The sequence below is a fragment of the Arvicola amphibius genome, chromosome 6, assembly GCF_903992535.2.
Source record: "Arvicola amphibius chromosome 6, mArvAmp1.2, whole genome shotgun sequence".
NCBI classification, from domain to species: Eukaryota; Metazoa; Chordata; class Mammalia; order Rodentia; family Cricetidae; genus Arvicola; species Arvicola amphibius.
Window position 1 is genome coordinate 151,986,547 of NC_052052.2, and position 21,609 is coordinate 152,008,155.

The window sequence follows — 21,609 nt, forward strand, 5'->3', positions numbered from 1 at the left end:
TCCCAGTAGTTTCTAGAGCCTGTCCTGGAACTAGCTCTTGTAGACCAGGCTGGCCTCGAACTCAGAGATCCGCCTACCTCTGCCTCCCGAGTGCTGGGATTAAAGGCGTGCGCCACCACCGCCCGGCCTTATGGAGTGGTTTGCTCAGTCAACACAGGTAAATGGGAGCTCTGGAACTCTGGGAAAGACACAGGCAGAGCTCCGCGATGGCATCTTCCCGTTTCAAAACCTTCTAGAATGCTGCTGGTGGTGGTGGTTATCATCATCATCATCATCATCATCATCATCATCATCATCATCATCATTTTGAGTCAGGTTTTTGCTGTGTAGCTCTGACTGTCCTGGAACTCACTATGTAGACCAAGCTGGCTTTGAACTCAAGAACTCACAGAAATCCTTATGCCTCTGCCTCCCAAGACCTGGGATTAAAGGTGTGTGATGCTAAAAATTTACTTTGCGGTATGAGAAAAAATGGAAAAAGTGTGCTCTGACATTGTTAGGGACTTGTATCTAGGGGTGTATTCACATACACACACACACAAGGCACACACACACGGCTCACACCAGTCAAACTCGGGGTATTGTGCTTGCTAGACAGGTTCTTTATTGTCGAGTCATATCCCAGCCCTAGAGCGGTGTTTCTCATTTTTCTTCCTTCTAAGAACTGAACGGTAGAGTCAGCGGTCAGAGGGATGGTCCTAGGGTGCACCAGTTAGAATCCACAGCCTTGCAGAAGCAGGCCTGTTTAGAAGAGGAAGGGGTTTCGTGATCAGAAAATGGTCTACGTGGGTGCTGGATGTATATGATGAAAATAAAGTAGTTTGTGGCTAATACTGAGTGCTCAGAGCACAGGCACTGGCTGATTCTTTCCTTTAGCATTTCTACTGAGCATCAGTGTAGCAATGGGTGGCCACTATGCCATGTGATTGGCAGACATAGTCTCTCCTTATTCACATGGAAACAGCTGGCAGAGCTGTGCAGCTTGCTGTCTGGATTTTGGGACCAGGTTTGGGTTACACGTTTGATGCCCTTTCCATCCAAATCACTCTGCTTCTGTATATTAACTGTGCTTAAAACGTGTTCTTATCTCCACAAATTAGACATTTAGCAAGTAATGTGCATTCTGTTGAGGAGCACTTCATTTCTTTCAGGTCTTAGCATTGCCGTAGGTCCTGTGTCAGGAGCCCTGTGTCTTCTGTGCACAGGCGTAGGTTTCTATAGGGAACCCTAGACGCCTTTGGTACACAGACTAATAAAAATGGAAGTTTAGGATTGTGGGGCAGTCAGAGTTTGATCTTGGTCACACTGCAGCCCAGGAATAGGCTGTTCATCACCAGAGGCTTTACCTGTATGTGAGGCCACAGCAACCCACAGTGACCTGAGCCCTTGTCAGGTCAGAACAGCATTGTCTGGTTCAGAACTGGCACTGAGCATATGAGCAGGAAAACATGCAGTGAAAACATCGTGAGAGCAACAACAAGCAGATCTTAGTCAAGATTGTGAGCACGTTAGGGGGAGAGCATTCCACCCCATGTGCGCACGCGCATGCACGGCATGCATGTGTGCGTGAGTGCGTGTGCAAGTGCGTGTGGAAACCAGAGGTCAACGTCCATCAACTCCTCTCCACGTTGTTTTTAGACAGGTCTCTCACTGTCCCAGAGCTTGCCTACTTGGGCAGACTGGGTGGGTAACCAGGGACCCTCCTGATCCTCCTTCTCCAGTGCCAGAATCACAGGCATGCTATGCCATACTGGGGATTGAACTTGGGTCCTCACACTTAAGTGGCAAGTACTTTCTTTTTTATTAATTTTTTCATTTATTTTACATACCAACCACAATTTCGCCTCCCTCTACTCTTCCTGTTCCCTACCCCAACCTCCCATCTACCACCCCCCCCAATCCACTCCTCTTCCATTCAGAAAGGGGCAGGCCTCCTATGGGAGTCAGCAAAGCCTGTCACATTGAGGCAGGATCAAGCTCCTCCTCCTGCATCAAGGCTGGGCAAGGACTGAGCCCTCCCCTCAGCCCAGAAAGCCATAAGTTTTTGTTGTTGGGAGACAGCATTTGCTATGTAGCAGAAGTGGCTTGCAACTTTGTAGCCCAGGTTGATTTTGAGCTCAAGACTGACACACTCTGCCCTTCTCCGACTCAGCTCTTCTCCTTTTTGGTTTGTTAAAGGTTGTGAGCTGGCATGTGGGTGCTAGGAACTGAAGAGCAACAGCCACTTTTAACCACCGAGCCTCCCCTCCCCTCCCCCCCCTTTCTCCCCCTCCCCTCCTTTTCTCTCCCCTCCTTTTCTCTCCTCTCCTCTCCCCTGCTTTTCTTTTCTCACCCCTCCCCTTTCTTCCCCGCCGCTCTCCTCCTCCCGGTCGGTTTTTCTGAGACAGGGTTTCTCTGTGTAGCCCTGACTGTTCTGGAACTCACTCTGTAGACCAGACTGGCCTTAAACTCAGAGATCTTCCTGCCTCTGCCTCCCCAGTGATGGGATGAAAGGCGTGCACCACCACTGCCCCGGCTGTGTCTCAGCTTCCTGAGCGTGAGAATTATAAGTGTACACCCACCATGCGCACGTGCTGGGCGCATTAACTTGAATTGCCACCGGTACTGCAGATTTGAAAACATTACCTTTTTACAAGCGTTCATGATATCAAGTCCAGGCCCAAACCACCCGGGCACTTGTTTCCTTGGTGAGAAGGCACTCCAGAATGGTGTTCTCCCTCTAACTTTCTACAGTGGAAAGTTCCAGGTTGTGAAAAAAAAATGTCACCACTTGTATCCTTCATTCCTGTACACATACCTGTGAGAGTCCAACCATGGCATGGGGAAGCAGACGAGCTCTGTGCATTTGACTGCTGAAAACCGGGCTGGGCGTGGTAGCATGGGCCACAGTGGAGCTGGGACTGGGAGACAGGCAGGGCTCCACCGTCCTGTCTCAGTACTCTCCTCTCCCCGTGCTCGGGGAGTGGGGGAGTCCTGTTTCACACTGGTCTCTTTGGGCGGGGATTATTATGTATATTTGCCTGGGTAAGCACATTGATCAACTGTAATAAAGTGCATCAGACCATTCCCTTGGCAGGGCCGAGCAGAGCGGCCCGTGAAGCAGAGCTGTTTCCAATGGAGCATGAAGAGCTTTGAAAGTCTTGGGAACAGCAGAAAGCAATATTTGAAACACACCCTTAAACAATTGTTTGTTTTTCCTCCTCTCCAAACCACGTTTATAAAAATTTGGTCAGACAGGGCATTTCGTTTTGATTTAAACTCCTCTCGGTGACTTGTTATCTGCCCAGGGCATACGCACCACGGTGCTTTTTTCTTTCATTCTTGAAACTCTAAACCCTTTCCTCAAGTTCTCCCAGAAGCCCCCCTGTGCCTCGTGTGTGCCGAGGGGTGAAGGGATGCAGGCCTTCGGGAGACCTTGAAATTTGAAGTGCGCAATTGCGTTTGTGGACCAGAAGCGAGCATGGCCGGGCCGTACCCGATTGTTTGTCTTTTTCTCCTACCAGGGTTCTTCACTGCAGAAGACACGGTTACCTTGGGCATCTGGTTAATCAAATCATGTGTCCCCTGTAAGCATGACAAGAGGCATGATTGAAGCATTTGTAAAAATTTGGCTCATAGTAAGCCTCATAATTTTTTTTTAAGGAATTACTTTTTCACTGACATTAAAAACCAAAAGCCAATCGAAAGGCTGTGGTTCATAACACCACACCTGGTCCAGATTGTGCTGGATGAATCCATGTTTGCCTCACTGTAAATGATTCTGAGGGTGGAATTCTTGGATTGCTTTCTGTCTTGTAAGCCCTTGACATTGTATGGTACCTGTGTGCTCCCAAACCCCGGACATGGGAAAGGCCAGCTCAGCCTCCCAGTGAAAGGCGCGCTGGCTGCATTTACTCTGCGTGTCCTAGAAGGAGGACAGGATATGACAATAAACAGAAATGCCTTTGCTGAAGAGAGAAGGAAGGCTGGTGTTTATCTGGTCAGGTGGTTTAGATTAACTGTGGTGCGGCTCTGTATTATGTTACTTTAAATCCTTGTGTCCCAACAGGACATAAATTATGAAGATTGTTACAGTATGTTTCATCCTATGTAAGATCAACAAATTGGAATAATTTTTTTATAGGAAAATCACAGAGCTTTCAGCCAGGACTATTGAAGCCTTTAATTTGACTCCGGTATTTCTCAAATATTATTGCCTAATATATGAAGTATGATTTGCATAAGATATGAAATAATAAACTTTTCAAAACAAAAGGGAAGAATGTTCCCCCTGCAGCACTTGCCTCAATTGGTCACCCCCCTGCCGCCCCCGCCCCTCTCCCCCGATTGTGCCTGCTCCTCCCCTGTGGGCTCTGCTGTGTCTGCTGTGGCCTCACCTGGTCAGAGAGATGACAGACCCGAAGGAGACCAAACATTCTTGTTCGTAAGTCAGGAAAACACTTTCCCTAAATATATTGTGAATAGAAAATAAAACCCAAGCTAGAGAAAGCCCTACTAACTCAGCAGCTGAAGTTAAAGTAATTTATGTATGAATATTGAAGAAAACCAACGAAAATGTATTCTCTCCTCGCCGCGGACCTCCTTCAATCCTTTGCTCTCTTCTGAGTTCCGGTGCAGATAGGAATCTTGATGTGATTGCTTTTCAGGTTTGTGCTTTATTAAGTTATGTGGTCACAAGAACGAATGTTTTAGTTTTAAAACATTGTTTGTGCATGATGAAGCCCCGTGGTGGTTTGTCGTCTGTGCACGGCAGTCCTGCCTTTACGAGACCTCTCATGTCCCACAGTGAAATTGAGAGTCGGGGCAGCTTCTCAGGTTTACAGGGATGAGCAGAGGTTCGGAGTTTACTCAGTACCCAGAAGGAGACATCCCCAGATTCGAAGTTTCCAGGTTACGATGGCACTACCCCCCCAAGCACTGAGTCTTTGATACCGAAAATAAAGTGATTGCTAAGCTTGCCTACTCTCTCTGTGGCTGTGAGTGAGTGCCAAGCTTGCTTACTCTCTCTGTGGCCATGAACCCTGAGGTTTTTCTTTAATTGTTTAGTAATGCTGTTTAAAACACAAGACCTAGTCCCTTCTTTCAGTCTGCAAGAGTGAGACTTTAGCGCTCCTTAAGCTTCATCCTAACAGTGGTGACAAGTCCTGAGTATACTGTGGTTTCCTCAGCTCGGCGTCTGAAGACAGGTGTACAGACACCCATGCTCAACATCGCGGTGTGCTCTTACACACACACACACACACACACACACACACACACACACACACCCGAGACAGTTGTGCCAGCGCCCCGTGCTCAGCACTGCGGTGTGCTCTTCCACACACACACACACACACACACACATGCACACACACATGCACACCCGAGACAGGTGTACCAGCAAGCGCCCCGTGCTCAGGACTGTGGTGAGCTCTTCCATACAAACACACACACACACACACACACACACACCCAAGACAGGTGTACCAGCCCCCTGTGCTCAGCACTGCGGTGTGCCTCTTCCACCACACACACACACACACACACAACACACCTCTGAGACAGGCAATATCCATGCCCTGTGCTCAGCCCTGTGGTGAGCTCTTCCATACAAACACATACACACCCAAGACAGGAGTACCAGCGCCCTGTGCTCAGGGACTGTGGTGTGCTCTTCCACACCTCCCCTCCCCCCCGACAGCCTCTTTCCTGGTTGCTGCCTGCTTGGCACAGATTTCCTGAAACTTGGTTCTGGTAGCTGCTTTCTTCGGGTAATGTGTTGTCACGGGAGGTCCTCTGTGGGGTTAACCAGGATGTTCCAATGTTTGGGTGACGTATTTCCTTACAGAAGATAATCGGCAAATGTGGTAGAAAGTACTTTAAAAATCCAAAAGGGAAATGGACTCCTGGCTTAAAACAAAGTAACGAAAGCATCACCGTGGGCTTGTGGTTGTCTGGTTTGTGCCATCAGATGGTTGGGGGATGTGAGACGGGAGGGTACAACCAGATGTAACGTGTGATGTGTGCAAACCCGCAGCATGATCCTATAGATGATAATGGGGCGAGCGTTTTGTCTGCCTGAAACCTTGTTCTCCAACCCTCCCACCCTCAGCTGTAGGATCCTGACTTTCAGTTTAATGCGCTAGTCTCTATCCCTGGAAGGGTGTAGAGACCCCTGTGGCTTCATCTCCCACGTAAACATGAACTGCGTAGAATCAGTGGTAGCGGAGTCTCGAGAGCAGCTGGTTGATTGTGAAGAGAAAGAAAGCAGGTCTGGAGATGTAGCTCAGTTGGTGGGGGTGCTTGGCCTTGCTTGACTGACGCCCGATGCCCCCACGCCCTCCGTTTGGTTCCCGGTATTGAATAAACTTGGCATGATAGTGCACACTTGTAATCCCAACACTAGGGGGATGAGGGGAGTAGGGACCTTAGAAGATCCAGGTCATCCTCAGTACAGAGCCCAAGGCCACATGAGACCCCCCCCCAAAAAAAAGTATCCAGGCATGTAACGCCATAGCATTTTGGAGGCTGAGCGGCAGGAAGGGCTCTCTGAAGGAACAGACCTCTATTTTGTGTACTTATTTGGGTGCTTTTGTTTTTAATGTGTCTGGCCTGATATTCTGAAACCCCATGGTTTTGGATGCATGACATTGAAAACAGACACTTTTTCTATATAAAGTTGAATTTTTATGAATTTTATAATGATGAAAGCATCAAGGAGCTTAAAGTTCAGTTCTTACAGAGATTGCCTGAAAGGAAACAAAGATCTTTGGTAATTTTGTAATACTTCTCACCTTACGAGATCCAGAGAGCTTAGGAGTCAGCTAAGGAAGCCTCTGGAGGACAGTCCCGAGGTGGCTGCGTGGTGATAGTCAGCGGTAGGGTAGCAGGTGATGTTTGTGACATTAGGCATCTCCAGGAACTGCTTTCTCTGACAGCTTTCTCGGGGGCTGGTTTTGACCAGTGTTTTGTCTGCATTAGTGGAGGAGAGCTAGTGGCACGTGCTGATTTGGAGCGTGCAGAACTGAGGGATGTGAGAAATCGAGGAAGTGGGTGGTCAGCCCAGGGCAGTGGTCTGCTTGAGCAAGCCGCCGAGGATGTGGGGATGAGTTAGGGCGAGTAGTGGTGGAGGAGTCAGGAAGGGCGGTGTATCTTTTGGGAAAAGAGCTAAGAATGCCTTTTGGGGGGGGGGTACGAATCAGCTTCTATGATCTATTTAAAGACCTCTCTGAACAGAAGTGAAGGGCCCATAGGTAGATCACATGTGGAGGGCCTGTGTTGATCAGACTGCTGCCTTGAGAACCAAAGGCTTGTGTGTGTAGATGATTCCTGCTGGGGCAGGGTGGAGGGGGGAGGCTTCACTGGTGTAGGAACCCAGGACGCATGCCCCTCAACATGACAGGTCCTGATTCTGCAGCCTTGCGTTTTTCTGTTAATGATGTGTTTTGACGGTGGTGCCGTGCCTTAGCTAAAGTGTTGCTTTCTTTTTCCAATTGGTTGTCTAGGGTACTGTGGAGCTTACCAGAAATAGTGATGTCGGAATGAAAAAATTCTCTTTATTATCATTACTGTCATCATTATCTCTGTGTGTGTGTGGGCGTGCATGTGTGTGTGTGTGTGCGCGAGAGATGATAATTCAGCCTGGGCAGGGCAGAGGGCTGGCTTTACCTGAGAGCATGAGGAAAGCTGGCACGAGGGAAAGCCAGTTTCAGTGTTAGAATTGGGTTTTCTTGTCCCGAGTAACCGGAATGGTGAGCTCTGCAAATTAGGTGGAGGGCATGCAGGCTGCAACCCCAGGACTGGGAGGCTGTGTTTGCCCCCAGACAGATGGAAGCCTGAAGAATGGTCCTCAAGTCTTACACACACACACACACACACACACACACACACACACACAACCACCCCCGTAATACACCCCAATCCACACATTATACACACACCACATCCACCATATACACAGTACCTTATAGACACCATACACAGTACACACACCTCACCACACATACACACAACCTGTGCTTGTCAGAGGACTAGTCTCTCGACTTAGCTGCCTCACAGACCCCGAGGAAGTCTTCCATGGCAACACCAACTTAAAGAAACCGTTCTCAAGATGCTGCAGGTTTTCTCAGCATTGTGAAGTGTAAATTCGTTTGGTCTCAGATTGGTGTTGGTTGGAAAAGAATGTTTCCTTTTCAGCCACAGGTGCTGCAATGTTTGAAGCACCGAACAGTGCTTTGGAACCAGAAGCAATGAATGCTAACAGAGAGCCAGGCCGGGGAGGATGGCACAGAGACTACTGCAGTCTGCAGCTTGAACCCAGGTCTCTGATTCTCCCAGCTCTGTTAGTCGACCCTGGGCTCATGGTGCAGAGGGGAAAAGCCGGAGTGAATCGCATCCTTGCCTGGGCCCTGTTCCCTCACAATTCTGGTCCACGAATATTGTGTTGACCCACAAATTAGATCTGATGTTCCCTTTGCAGTGGCTGGAACAGGGACCAGTGTTTCAGTGGGGAAGTCACGGGGAGACGTGTAGTCCATGCTCAGGGCAGAGAATGTCTTCCCTCTGGGCACCAAGCAGTGTTTACGGGATTGATGTCACCAACGGCCGAGGGAAGGTCCTGTCCCCGTGGCATGTGCATCGCTTGGCAATGATCTTGCCTTGTATTTTGCTTATAATTTCATTCATTTTTAATTAAAGTTGAAGAAGTGCAGACTCGAGCTGAAATTAAGGTAGGCTGTGTTGCCGGAATCTGGTACTTACTTTAATTGATCACAATGATAGTTTCCCTTGATCACCAATTAGAGGAAATTGCGATCAAGTTTCAAGACGTGAAGAAAATGCCCAACTGATTTATGTAATAGTGTTTTCATTTCTAATCAGACATAAATATCATTTTCCTTCCACAGCAATTGTGTTTTTTAAAAGAAGGGGTTAATAGGCCTACAAACATGAAGGTGATTCGTAAACAATAGAGAGTTCTAATTCATTGCATTAGTGAGGGAGTATTAAAAAATTAACGCTTAATGGAGATTGTACTGGCGAAATTACTTGAGAGTACCTGGTGCTCATTTTCTTAGTGGGGAGATATGTTCTTTTTTAGTTATGTAATTAAAAATAGTCTATAATCAAAATATGAAGGCAGCTGATTTGAAGGACGTATATCAAAGGGAACTGTGCCGAGGACTGAAAGGTTCCTATTGTAACCGCGCCGGAGTTTAAGCCTGTGCGCTTTGGTAAGTCATACATGTTCTTAGGACCGAGGCTCCACTCTAAGTTTGGGGTGCTGTTATGTGTTTCACAGATCGACACGGGATTCCTGTTTCGGTTTTGCGCATCTGATAGTGTTCATGGTTCACGAGTGGAACTGAAACAAAAAGTCACTTTGAGAAAAATTCAAGTTTCCAAAGAGGACTTGATTTTGGGGTTCACGGAGAAAAAAAAACTTTTACTTGCCAATGATTTGGAGATTTCCAAATGACAAACTTCATCGGCCCAATTTGCCGGTGATTGTAGTGCTCGCGTTCCTCGAAATGGCAGAGTGACTTCGGAGTCAGACTTCATCATGCGCTCATGGCTTGTTCGCGAGATGTCTGTGATTCGCAGTGCAGGGAAAAGACTGAAACCATTATCAGCCATTATATGTTATTTGTTTGACCAGATGTTTGTTTGAAAATGGCCGTGGCTCAACAGAACACGGCTCATAGACAAACTATGCTGTAATTGGCACTAAAAACCCACCTCAACAGGTAGGCAGATGTTAAGAAGTTAACATGAGCCAAAGTATTTTAATATGAACCATATTAATACCATTGCAGGGTCTTGGCTCCCTTTTTCGGTATACTTCATTTGCATGATTCCTTCATTTTTTTCTCTACTCTCCCCAAACTAATTTTTAAAACTAGATGAGATATATTCATTGTGGAAATTCAAAAGGTACTAAGGATGCAGTGAGGTCCTTCCTGTTTCTGGCCCGGTTACCTGACTCCCAGCCAGTGCCTCCCTCCCCTCACATTGCTCCTGTATTTCTTGCAGATTGCTCTAGGGTATGAGTGGTTCAGATGAGCTTTGGGCCTTGCCCGTCTTCTCATGCAGCTCATAGACCCTGTGTTCCTCATGTTTGTAATAGGGTCTTGGCAGTACTTCCATGTCAGAGGGTGGTTTCTCTTCCTACTTGACGATTGCATCCAATTCCTGTGTCTAAGGCAAGGGTAGGAAGGAGAGTGACCATTATTGTAACTGTGTGTGAGTGCTTGAGAAGAGGACCTGTTCATTCTAAATTCATGGACTTGTGGTGCATGCATGTGTGTGCACATATGTACATTCGTGCATGTATACGTGCATGTCTGTGTGAGAGCGTGGGCACATGTGTGCTATGATCATGTGTGGAGGCCAGTGGGTGACTTTAAGGAGTCGGTTCTGGTTTTCACTGTGGGTTCCAGGCCTTGGACTTGGGCAGTCCAGTTTGTGTGGCAAGCAACTTTTTTGTATAATTTATTCTGTTATTACCTGGTCCCCCCATCCTTTAAAGATGGGCCTCACTACGTAGCTCTGGCTGACTTGGAACTCAAACTTACAAAGATCCACCTGCTTCTGTTTCCATGCGTTGGGATTAAAGGTGTGCACTACCAAGCCTGGCTTGTGGGTTTTTTTTTAAAAAATTATTTATTTTACTATTTATTTATTTAAGTGTTTGAGACAGGGTTTCTCTGTGCAGCCTGGAAAGCTGTCCTGGAACTAGCTCTGTTGACCAGGCTGGTCTCCTGCCTCCCAAGTGCTGGGATTAAAGGTGTGAGCCACCACCAACGGGCTAATCATTTTACTTTTAATTTTGTGTATATCTGCGTGTCTCTGTGTAAGTATCCTCCTGAATCTGGAGTGATGACAGTTATGATTGTGAGCTGCCTGGACATGGGTTCCAGGAATTGAATTCTACTGGAAAAACAGCAGAAGACCTTGTAATTGCTGAGCCCTCTCCCCAGCCCCCATGTTTTGTTTTTTGAGATAAGTTACCATATGGCACAGGCTGCCTTTAAGCTTGGGAGCCTCTGTATCCAGCCTCCTCAGTGTTTGATTATAGGTGTCTGCTGCCACGCCATAGCAGAGCCCTTTACATTATGTGTACTGGAGGTTTCTGAGAGTCTCATGTGTGAGCATTTCCATCTTTGCATCCCACCCCCTTCCCTCGCTCTTTAATATGTTTAAAAAAACAAGTCTCTCTCTCTCCTCTCTCTCTCTCTCTCTCTCTCTCTCTCTCTATCTGTCATCTGTCTGTCTGTCTATCTATCATCTATCTATATCTATCTATCTATCTATCTATCTATCTATCTATCTATCTATCTATCTATCTATCTATCTATCATCTATCTATCCATCCATCCATCTAATGTGTATGGGTGCTTTTTTCTGCAGGTATTCCCAGCTCCATCTAAAAATAAACTTTTTTTTTAAAGGAGGATTATTTATTGTAAACAACATTAGAACCAACCCTCAATTCCCCCTAACTGCCACAACATTTTAAAGATTTATCCATGCTGGGTGTGGTGGTGGCACACGCCTGTTAATCTTAGCACTTCGGCAGGCAGAGGCAGAGCAGATCTCTGTGAGTTCGAGGCCAGCCTGGTCTACAGAAAGAGTTTCCAGGACAGCCAGTGTGGTTACACAGAGAAATCCCTGTCTTGAAAAGTCAAAATTAAAAAATGATTTATTCATTTTTATGTTATGTATGTGTTTGTTGGCATGCTTGTATGTGTATCATTAACATGCAGGGTCTAATGGAGGTCAAAAGTGGGTGTTGGAGCCCTTGGAATTGGAGTTATGGGTGGCTGGAAACCTCCATGTGGGTGCTGGGAACCCCACCCAGGTCCTCAGCATTGCTCTTCATAGCCTCTCCTCAACATTTTAATAGGGGCTTATTGGAGCCTAGCAAGGTGCTGTATGCCTGAGTTCAAGGTCAGCCCTGCCTCTAAAAGTGAGTTCCAGGACCAGTCAGGACTATGCAGAGAGACCCTGTCTCAAAACCAAAACAACCCAAAACAAAACAGAAAAAGAGGGCTTATTTGTAGTATGATAATGCACCAACTCAAACATAAATGTTTTATTTGCCTTATATTTTCTGTACTTTCTGCCTGGTTAATTTTGAGGCTATGTTTGTGTAGTACCAATAACTCATAGTCTTCATTGCTGATGAGTTTATTTTGACTTTAATTGCTTGGATTTAGGCTGAGCACATTTATTGATTGTTTGGTTTTGTGAACCATGACAAAAGCAGTGTTACTTACCTTAGACTATATTTGAGTAATGCTGTTTTAAATGCAGTATTTTGGTGTGTTTCAAGTTTTTAGTTGTGTTTTCCTTAGTTGGGAATGTTTGTTTTCAATTTTGAAGGTGCTGTTCCTCATATAGTGTTACTGTCCCCTTAGCACGTTCCCGCTGGAGCTACCAGAGCTCCTTGGCTGCTTTCTCTCCCCCTTCCCCTGTTCAGTCCCACCTGACCGCTGTTTCCTGGCTCCAGTCTCCCCCTTCCCCTGTTCAGTCCCACCTGACGCTTGTTTCCTGGCTCCAGTCTCCCCCTTCCCCTGTTCAGTCCCACCTGACGCTGTTTTCCTGGCTCCAGTCTCCCGTGTTTCCACCTCTAAAGACCTCTGACACTTGTCTCTTTCAGCTTTGAACCTGCCTGTTACTCTTCCCTTTTTCTACCTGATGACATTTAATAGCTGATAACATTTGCTTTTGGTTCCTTAATTGCTATAGTTGTGCTAAACGGAAGTCCTAGCACTTAATGAACTTACTCTGGTCGCCAGCACCTTGGGCGTGGTTTTCCGCTTGGCTCTCAGCTCTAACTCCTCCTTCTTCAGTCGTTTCCTTAGAAGGATGAATGCAGTTGTTCTGAGCTGCTGCATTTCTTTTTTAAACTAAATAAATTTAAATGTGTGTGAGCATGGGTGTGTGAGTGTGCATGTGTGTGTGTGTGCACGGCACGACATGAATGTAAGGTTCACAGGACAGCGTTATGGAGCCCGTAGTCCCCTCCTTCTGTTTCTATGTGGCTTCTGGGGACTGCACTCTGGTTGCTTAGACTTGTAAGAGAAGGACTTTACCCACGGAACCATCTTGCTGACCTGCATTATTGTATTTCTGAAATGCCAGTTCACTTGCTTCTATTTATTTGTTTGTTTGTTGTGTATTTTGAGACTGTATTTCACTGTTATCCCGAGCTATTCTGGAACTCACAGAGATCTGTCTGCCTCTGTCCTCCTGAGATTGGGATTAAAGGCGTGCGCCACCACATCAAAGCTATTGCTTTTATTTTTTGTGAAAACTAGTTTAGCCGGCTGTTGTAAAATCCCTTGCTGGGAGTCGGGGTACAATCTTTAATCACAACACTCAGGAGGCAGAGGCAGGTGGATCTCTGAGTTTGAGGTCAGTCTGGTCTACAGCGCAAATTCCAGGACAGCCAGGGCTGTACAGAGCAGCCCTGTCTGGAAAAAACAACAAAAACAACAAAAATTTAGTTATTTCAGTCTTTTTTTTACTTCTATTTCCTACAGTCTTGCAGGTATTTTTCCCTCTGATGCCAATATGTGGGACATTTGAAGTCAACAAGTTTCTTTTATCTTTATACATGGAATTTCTTACTAAATGAGTAAAAGGACTTTTTTAAAAATCTAAGTTTATTAACTTTACTAAAATGTGGAGACATGGTCGCATTCTTTTTTTTTTTTCTTGGTTTTTGTTTTGTTTTTGTTTTTAGAGACAAAGGTTTCCCTGTGTAGCACTGACTGTCCTGGAACTCACTCTGTTAGACCATGCTCTAGAGATTCGCCTGCCTCTGAGTGCTGGAATTAAAGGTGTGCGCCACCACTGCCTACCAGCTGACAATCGTTGCATTCTTATATTAGTGTGTGTGTGTATGTGTGCGCACGCGTGTGTGAGCGTGTGAGCGTGTGAGTGTGTGTGTGGAGGATAGAGGCTAATGTTATAGGATGGATTTTCCCTTTCCTCCTCTCCCTGGATTCTGGGGATGGAACTGCCAGGCTTGGGAGGCAGGAGCCGTCTCACCAGTCTCTCTTTACAATGTTGTCTCTCTTTACAATGTTTCTTTTACATTCTGGAGGTGAAACTCAGGCCTTCAGCAATGGCAGGTCTTCTGTCCTGAGCGGTCTGGCCCCTTGGCCCTATATACATCTTTTTTTTTTTTTTTGGACTGTAGTAATTGAGTTCATGTTAGTCCTTTTTGTCTCATATATTGGTTTTCTAATTCCTTTAAGCTCATGTTAGTTTCTTTTTAATTTTATGTTTATGGTGTTTTTGCCTGCATGTATGTCTATGTACCATGTGTATGTGTCCAGAGAGGTTAGAGGAGGACGTTGGATTCTCTGGAACTGGAGCTGCCGTGTGGGTGCTGGGACTTGAACCTGGGTCCTCTGCAAGAGCGGCAGTGCTCTTAACCACTGAGCCACCTGTCCAGCTTGTTGATTTTACGTCACTGCCCATTTCCTTTGTCATGCTGGGTTGTTAATGAGTCTGTTCTGCCCCAAGCTTTTCCAGCATTGCTGGATGGGACTGTTTTAGAAGACCCTACCCTCTTAATAGCTCGGGGTCATTAGGTCCCAGCGGGAGCCTTGGTAAGCAATAGCCGGCATGCCGCCTGCAGCTATGCCCCCGGGTGAGTTCCTTCACCGTAGTCCACAGCAGTAGCCACAAAGCCCCTTTCAATTTCTCCTCTTTCCTGTTATTCACTCGTGTAACTCCTGAAGCAGTAGGTCTGATGACTTGGATATATATTGTCATGCATGTTTTTAAACGTGTAAGCTCTGAACTAGGCAGGTAATAGATTTGGGTCTGCTAAGGGAAGAAGGCAAATGGGCTTTGCCCTCTGAGTCAATTGCATACTTCTCCTATGGAGAAATCATAAATAAATCTGGCGTGGCTTATCAGATTTTGTGATGCTTTCTTTTCTAAGTTAAATTTATATTATTGTTTATTCTTATTGTGTGTGTTACAGGTTTGTGTACCATGAACCCTGTGGAGGTCAAAGGACAACTTTTGGGAGTTGGTTCTTCCCTTCTACTGTGGGTTCTGAGGGTGAAGCTCAGGTGTCAGGCTTGAGTAGCAAGTGCTTTCACCGGCTGAGCCAGCTCATTGGCCCTTCTATATTTTTTCCTCTTCCTACCTTCTTCCTTCTTCCTCTTTTTTTTTTTTTTTTTTTGAGACAGGGTCTCACTCTATAGCCCTGTCTGGCCTCAAACTTACAGAACTCCACTTGCCTCTGCCTTCTGCTATATTTTCTTAAATCTGAATATTAAGGATTGGCAAGATGGCTCAGTGGGTAAAGGTGTATCCCATCAAGCTCGATGGCCTGTCTGACATCTACAGTCAGCCTTAGCATGCACATCTGTGCATACACACTACATAAGTGTGAGAAAATATTAAAAAACAAAACCAATGTGACTATGATGTGACAGCTGAAAGAAATGGACAAAGTCGAGGCAAATACAAACTGGTAGTTTCTGGCTGTGCACTTTAAAACATTGATTTAGGTTTGGCCGAGCCCATTTATTTGATCAGTGTACCCCTCAAGCTGTGAACGTTCCCTGGAAGACCCGCATCTTCCGAAGGTTTCACTGGTGTGCTGGAAGCATGCTGGAGGTTAAGGATGTGAGGCATCCGCTTGGTCTGTTTGTTCTCCTGAAATGGCAAGGGATGCTAGACAGCACTTGGGGCCTTGTGGGATGACAGTCTGCAAAGACTGTGGCTTCAGGGCAGTGACTGACTTGACCTGACCTATTGTCATTACACTGTCTCCCCATTCAGTGTCATGCATGGTGTATCCTGTCTGTCTGACACATGGGAGGAGGAAAGAGACATTTTCCTTAGGGACAGCAACTGAGTCTTAAACCCTAAAACTGCTCGGCCTCTGCGCTCATCCTGAGCAGTGGTGGCGGCAGCTGTGCTACAGCTGAGGTCTTCTGTGCTAGTGGCTGCTTGCTAAGTGCCATACACACCTCACCTCAATTCATACTAGATTGCATTAGACCATAAGAGCTTTTTATTTCTCTCTGTTTTATTGACAAGAAAGCTGCGCCCAAGCGGGAGCATTGCATAAGGGTCGGGAAGGTTGTTAGGACCAAACGTCAGACCGAAGGGCAGCAGATGGCTCTTTGTACACTCCACACAGCCACTGCAGTCCTGATCTCAAGACAGTAGTTACCGCCACCAGGCCCCTGTGACACTGGCCCTGTTAGCAGCCCATCAGGGAGAGGGGAGGGGCTCATAAGGCCCTACCCCATTACCTCTGGCTACTGACCCTTGCTAGATTCTGGGGGGGGATCACTGTCTGCAGTTACACACTCACTACTGAGTGCACCAGGCTCTAGTGTTATCTCCAAACTCCTGGCCACACACAAGGCTCTGGCTAGTCTCGGTGGGTCCCAAAACAAAGGGAGTAGACACGTGTGTGTGTGTGTGTGTGTGTGTGTGTGTGTGAGATTTGTGAGGGGTGAGGGGAGATTAGACGGAGGCGGGAGGCAGGTGGGGTGAGAGGGTTCGGTATGCATTATGCATATGTGAGAATGTCTAAGAACAAATTAAATTAATTAAAAAAGAACACTAAGGGCTAGATGGACATCTGGAACATCTGGATAGACAGCTGCATGGTGGACAGTGGTTCAGAGTGTGTGCTGACTTTCCAGAGAACCGGAGTTCAGTTCCCCATGTGGGCAGTGGACAGCCTCCCGGGACTCCAGCTCAGGATGGACATACGCACTCCAAGGCACACATACACATCCTTCAAAAATCAAATCTCAAAAAATAACAGAGACGGGAAAGAGAGAGCACGTGTGCTCAGGAGAGCGAGCTGAGCCTGGAAACCATTTATGGAAGCACATACCTATTCTTCTAGTATTTAACAATAATTCTGAGGTCAGCCTGGCCTCATGAGAGCCTCTCTCAAAACCCAGGGGTGGGTTGCAGAGAGAAAGGAAAAGAAAAAGAAAACGGAGTTTAGGATCACATGACAGTTAAGTGGTAGCGTCAGAATTTGAATCCAGAATTCCCAGGTTCAAAAGGCCAGGAGGCCCTGAGCCTTGTCACCATCTGTCACTAAGGGCAGTCAGTCTTCTGCTTCAGCTAATGCTGAATAAAAATCCGTCACTTCGACAGTAGAAATTCCCACACAGCATTGCTGACTCCGTGTTTGGCTAATTAAACCAGACTTCCCTAGGCGACTGGTACCCTCGATAACATCTAGGGAATCGGATTTGGAATGGAACGGGGCAGGAGAGTACATTTACTTTGCTCTGGATCATTTTGTATATAGTAGATTCTTCCCTCCCCTTTCTGTGATTGACAGCTCACAGGACTAGTCTGCTGTGTGCTCAGGGCAGGTCATGCACTCATGATTGTGTGGGTTGACAAGTGTCCCACCTTCCTTCATCCTGCCTTCAGCCTCCTGCACACTTCGTGCTCCCCTTCCACAGTGTTTCCTGAGCCTTACAGTGGTTGTGTAAAGTAGGGTTATTATTCGCCATCGCCTTCGTAAACATGTGAAAGGAAGCACAAAGTGGTTTCCTCAGAACAATGGCCTCCTGCTTGGTGTTTCTCTTTTCCCTGCGGTGTGAGCCCCAGCTGTCCATGTTGTTTCTAGACTTGGCTTCTGTGGAGGCACACTGTCACCTCAGCTTGGGGCTGTAGCCAGAGGCTCCCTGGCAGGCACGCAGGGCTTTTCTTTCAGGCTGCTTGGCGCTGCAGGTAGGCCTTCACTGGCTGCCCCTGAGGTGTGGGCTGGGACAGCTGTGGGCCTTTCTCCACAGCCTTGCAGCTGATGGCCGAGGCAGCCCATTCACTAAAAACAGAAGGAATGGCTAAGGAGTAAATTGGTTCTCTTGATTTGGGGCAGGTAGACCCAGGGCACCGGGTTGAAGAGAATTATTCCTGTGCAGTCGGGAGGCCTAGGACAATTAAGCAGTCCAGACAGGTCACTAGGTGACACTCATTTCCTGGTTTGTTTATTTGAGCCAGATTGTTTCCCCACCTAGCAGTCTGCTACCCTGGTGCCCTGGCCTGCAGAGAGCAGCCCTTCCCGTGTGATTTCTGAGGCTTCCCCAGCATCCCGACGAGCCTTCATCTGGTTGGGTGGCTCTGGGGTCTCCCAGCTACAGAGTGCGGGGCAGGGCCCGTAATTCCGGACTTGGTGTTTTGCAGGCTTTTGGCTTCATGTCCAGGGTTGCCCTGCAGGCAGAAAAGATGAATCATCACCCAGAATGGTTCAACGTGTACAACAAGGTAACTGGACCTCTATCTTGTGATCACTAATTTGAGAGTTGAAGAAACTTATTGTGAATGTGGTGTTGAGGATGTTCTCTTATTCTCGCTCAGAAACCCTGTGTCATTGTTGGCAGAGTTCAGGGCTTTCCTGGGAGCAGAACTGTAGTCCTTTGCTCTCTGACTTGGCTTCCAACATTTGTTTTGAAGGTTTGGACTATCCTGAGTTAATCATGGATATCAGCCATGAAGATAGAATTTTATGTAATTTTTGTGGAGGGGCATATTATTTAAGTCAGAGTCTCCCTGTGTACCCTGGAACTCACTGAGAGCACCAGGCTGGTGGGGGAGGTCCTCCTGTTTTGTGGGATTACAGGCATGTGCTGCCATGGCCAACTCAGTTACCTGAGACCTCAGAGTTTTAATTTGAAAATAATTTATTAAAAGGAATGGTAGCAAATCAGATAGCATGGCCTTATGTGTCTCACTGAAATAAATCTCAGCAACTGTCTCTTTGTAGTAAATGTTTATTAAAGATTTGATCTCCGGAGGGCAGACTAAAATCTCTTAAGGGGTGCAGCAAGACTATCCGCACCCCGAAGAGTGTCTTCCCACTCTGCATAGCTATCTAGATTTCTTTGAGGTTTTTTTTTCTTTTTCCTTTTTTCCTTTTTTTTTTTTTTTTTTTTTTTTTTTTTAAAGGAAAGCATTTAATAGGGGTTGGTTTACAGTTCAGAAGTTTAGATCATTGTTATCATGGTGGGAAGCTTAGCAGGACGCAGGCAGACATGGTGCTGGAGAGGTAGCTGAGAGTTCTATATCCAGATCAGTGGGCAGCAGGAAGAGAGAGTGCCACACTGAACCTGACTTGGGTATCTGAGACCTCAAAGGCCACCCTTGTAATAAACTTATTCCAACACAGCCACATCTCCTAGTAGTGCCACTCCCTATGGGCCTATGGGGCCAGTTTTATTCAAACCACCACATTCCGCTCCCCGCCCCCATAGGTTTGTAGCCATATTATAATGCAAAGTGCTTTTAGCCCAACTCTGAAAGGCCCCATAGTCTGTCACAGCATCAATCCTGTAAAGGTCCAAAGTCTCTACTGAGATTCATACAATCTCTTAACTGTAATACCCCATAAAATCAAAAAGCAGATCACATAGTTCCAACATATAATGGCACATTCCATTATTATCACCATTCCAAAATGGAGGAGAATGAGCACAGCGAAGAGATACTGGGCCAAAACAAGAGCAAAAACTATCTGGAGACTCTAACCTCTGCATCTCCATGTCTGATGTTGAAGTGTGCTCTTCAGACTCCAATTCCGTTCAGCTTTGTTGACTGCAATGCACTTCTTTTTCTTGGGCTGTTTCCACTCCCTATTAGTAGCTCTTTTAGAATTTGTTTTTACTGAGCTATATATTTTCCTCCCCTCCGTTTCTCCCCCTTCCCTTCTGCCCTCTACCATGACCCCCATGCTCCCAATTTACTCAAGAGATCTTGTCTTTTTCCACTTCCCATGTAGATTGGATCCATGTATGTCTCTCTTAGGGTCCTCTTTGTTGTCTAGGTTCTCTGGGATTGCGAATCATAGGCTGGGTTTTCTTTGCTCTATGCCTAAAAGCCACTTTTCCTACGTCCTCTGAGGAAAAGAGAATTTCACTATATTATAATTTAAAAAAGAAGCAGTTTCTAATTGTCCAGTTCCAGGATGAGCGTCTACTTTCTGGACACTCTTGCTCTTTAATATCGCTGTTGGATGATGAGCCCATCCATGTTCCCTCATCTGGTCGCCTGCTTCTCTACCTCACTCAGGTACTGCCTGATGGGTGGGCTTGCCTGTTCTTGGTGGCCTGAGCAGGGTTGGTATAATTAAAGTTCTGGGAGTTAAAATGGCGCTTCTGTCTCTGTTCGTGCTTCCCAGGAAGCAAGATTTTCCATCCTGGCTGCTGACTTCCCTCGTCTTCTGGGAGCCTTCCCGCCTGGGTGGTTATTACACCCAGCTTGGTGCAGCCTGTACCCCAAGCTCACTGGGTTTGGGAAATGCAGTGTTTATTCATACAGTAGTATTTTCTAAATCATCTACCCTCCAATTCTCAGATAGGAATGTTGAGAAATAGATTGACTTCTGAAGCACCCAGGGTCTCTCCCGCAGGTCTGCTCAGATCTGAAAAGCTGTTTTCCCATCTGTAGGTCCAGATAACTCTCACCTCGCACGACTGTGGAGGCTTGAGCAAGCGTGATGTGAAGCTGGCCCAGTTCATCGACCGTGCTGCCACTTCTCTGTGATCGCCTTCCATGTGTGTAAAGATCGGAACCTGGTCGTCTGCAGCGTTTTTAAGGCCATTCATGTGAATAAGTTAAATCATAAATTTGTTTGTTTTTACATATATACATTTTTGTATAGTTGATGCTTAAATACAGAATGATTTGAACCTGAAGCTTGAGTTGTTTTTTATTACGTCTAGTCAGACATATAATAAACCAACCCGAGTTATTTAAAAATGTGAAATGTGTGTGTCTTTGTGTGAGTACGCGTTGTCCAGTTGCTTGTGGAGGCCGCAGGTGCAGGATCCCCTGGAGCTGGAGTCAGGCAGTTGTGAGCTGTCTGACATGGGTGCTGGAGCTGAACTCAGGGCCTCTGGAAGTGCACTGTTAAGTTCTTGACTGCTGAGCCTGTGTTCCTGGGTGGTAGTCATGCAAAATGGCTCCACGATAAACTACCTCTTATTTCCTTTGGAAGGTGAGATCCATGTTTGTTTTTGCATTGACAAAGGTTATAGTTAAGAAGTAAAAAGAAGAGAAAAGGTCAAGAGGAAGAAGATGGAGAATGAAGAGGAGAAGAAGCCTGAGAGACTCCCAGCTGGAGGGTATAGTAAAGGCGGCCTTATAGCACACTGCGGGGAGGGGAGGTTATAATGGTGGGGTAAGACGGTGTAAGGAGTGGGAGGGGGAACATAAGCACAGTCCTAAAACCTAACCGAGAAGCACACGAAGACCATCGTGGGACACATATGCTGACGGGTGAATTGCTGGCCCAGCTATGCTGAGCTGGAAGGTGAAGTTCTCCGATCCTCTTGGTTCTAACTTGGTGGTTCTCAGCCTTCCTAACGCTGTGACCCTTTAAGGCAGTTCCCCATACTGAGGTGACCCAACCATAACGTTTTTTGTTGCTACTTCATAGCTGTATTTTGCTACTGTTACGCTGTCTGACTTGCAGGACGGTCTTAGGTGATCCCTGTGCCAGTGTCATCTGACCCTAAGTGGTTGCGACCCACAGGTTGAGAACCACTGCTCTAGCTGTTTCCACATGGTGCCGTGTGGGTGAGGGGAGAGTGAAGCCATGGTCTGACCAGAGCTTGT

The 21,609-nt window shown here is 46.6% G+C and overlaps 1 protein-coding gene across 2 annotated transcripts in view; it reads left to right on the forward strand.

Annotated features, from left to right (window-relative positions):
* Pcbd2 (pterin-4 alpha-carbinolamine dehydratase 2) overlaps nt 1–20,687 on the forward strand; it is a 55,498-nt gene extending 34,811 nt beyond the window's left edge. For both annotated transcript variants that reach the window (XM_038334941.2, XM_038334942.2), the window contains 2 exons: nt 18,181–18,261; nt 20,440–20,687. In XM_038334941.2, coding sequence (XP_038190869.1) covers nt 18,181–18,261; nt 20,440–20,535 — 177 coding nt within the window. In that variant the 3' untranslated portion in view covers nt 20,536–20,687. The remainder of the gene's footprint in view (nt 1–18,180; nt 18,262–20,439) is intronic.
* The last annotated feature ends 922 nt before the right edge of the window (nt 20,688–21,609 follow it).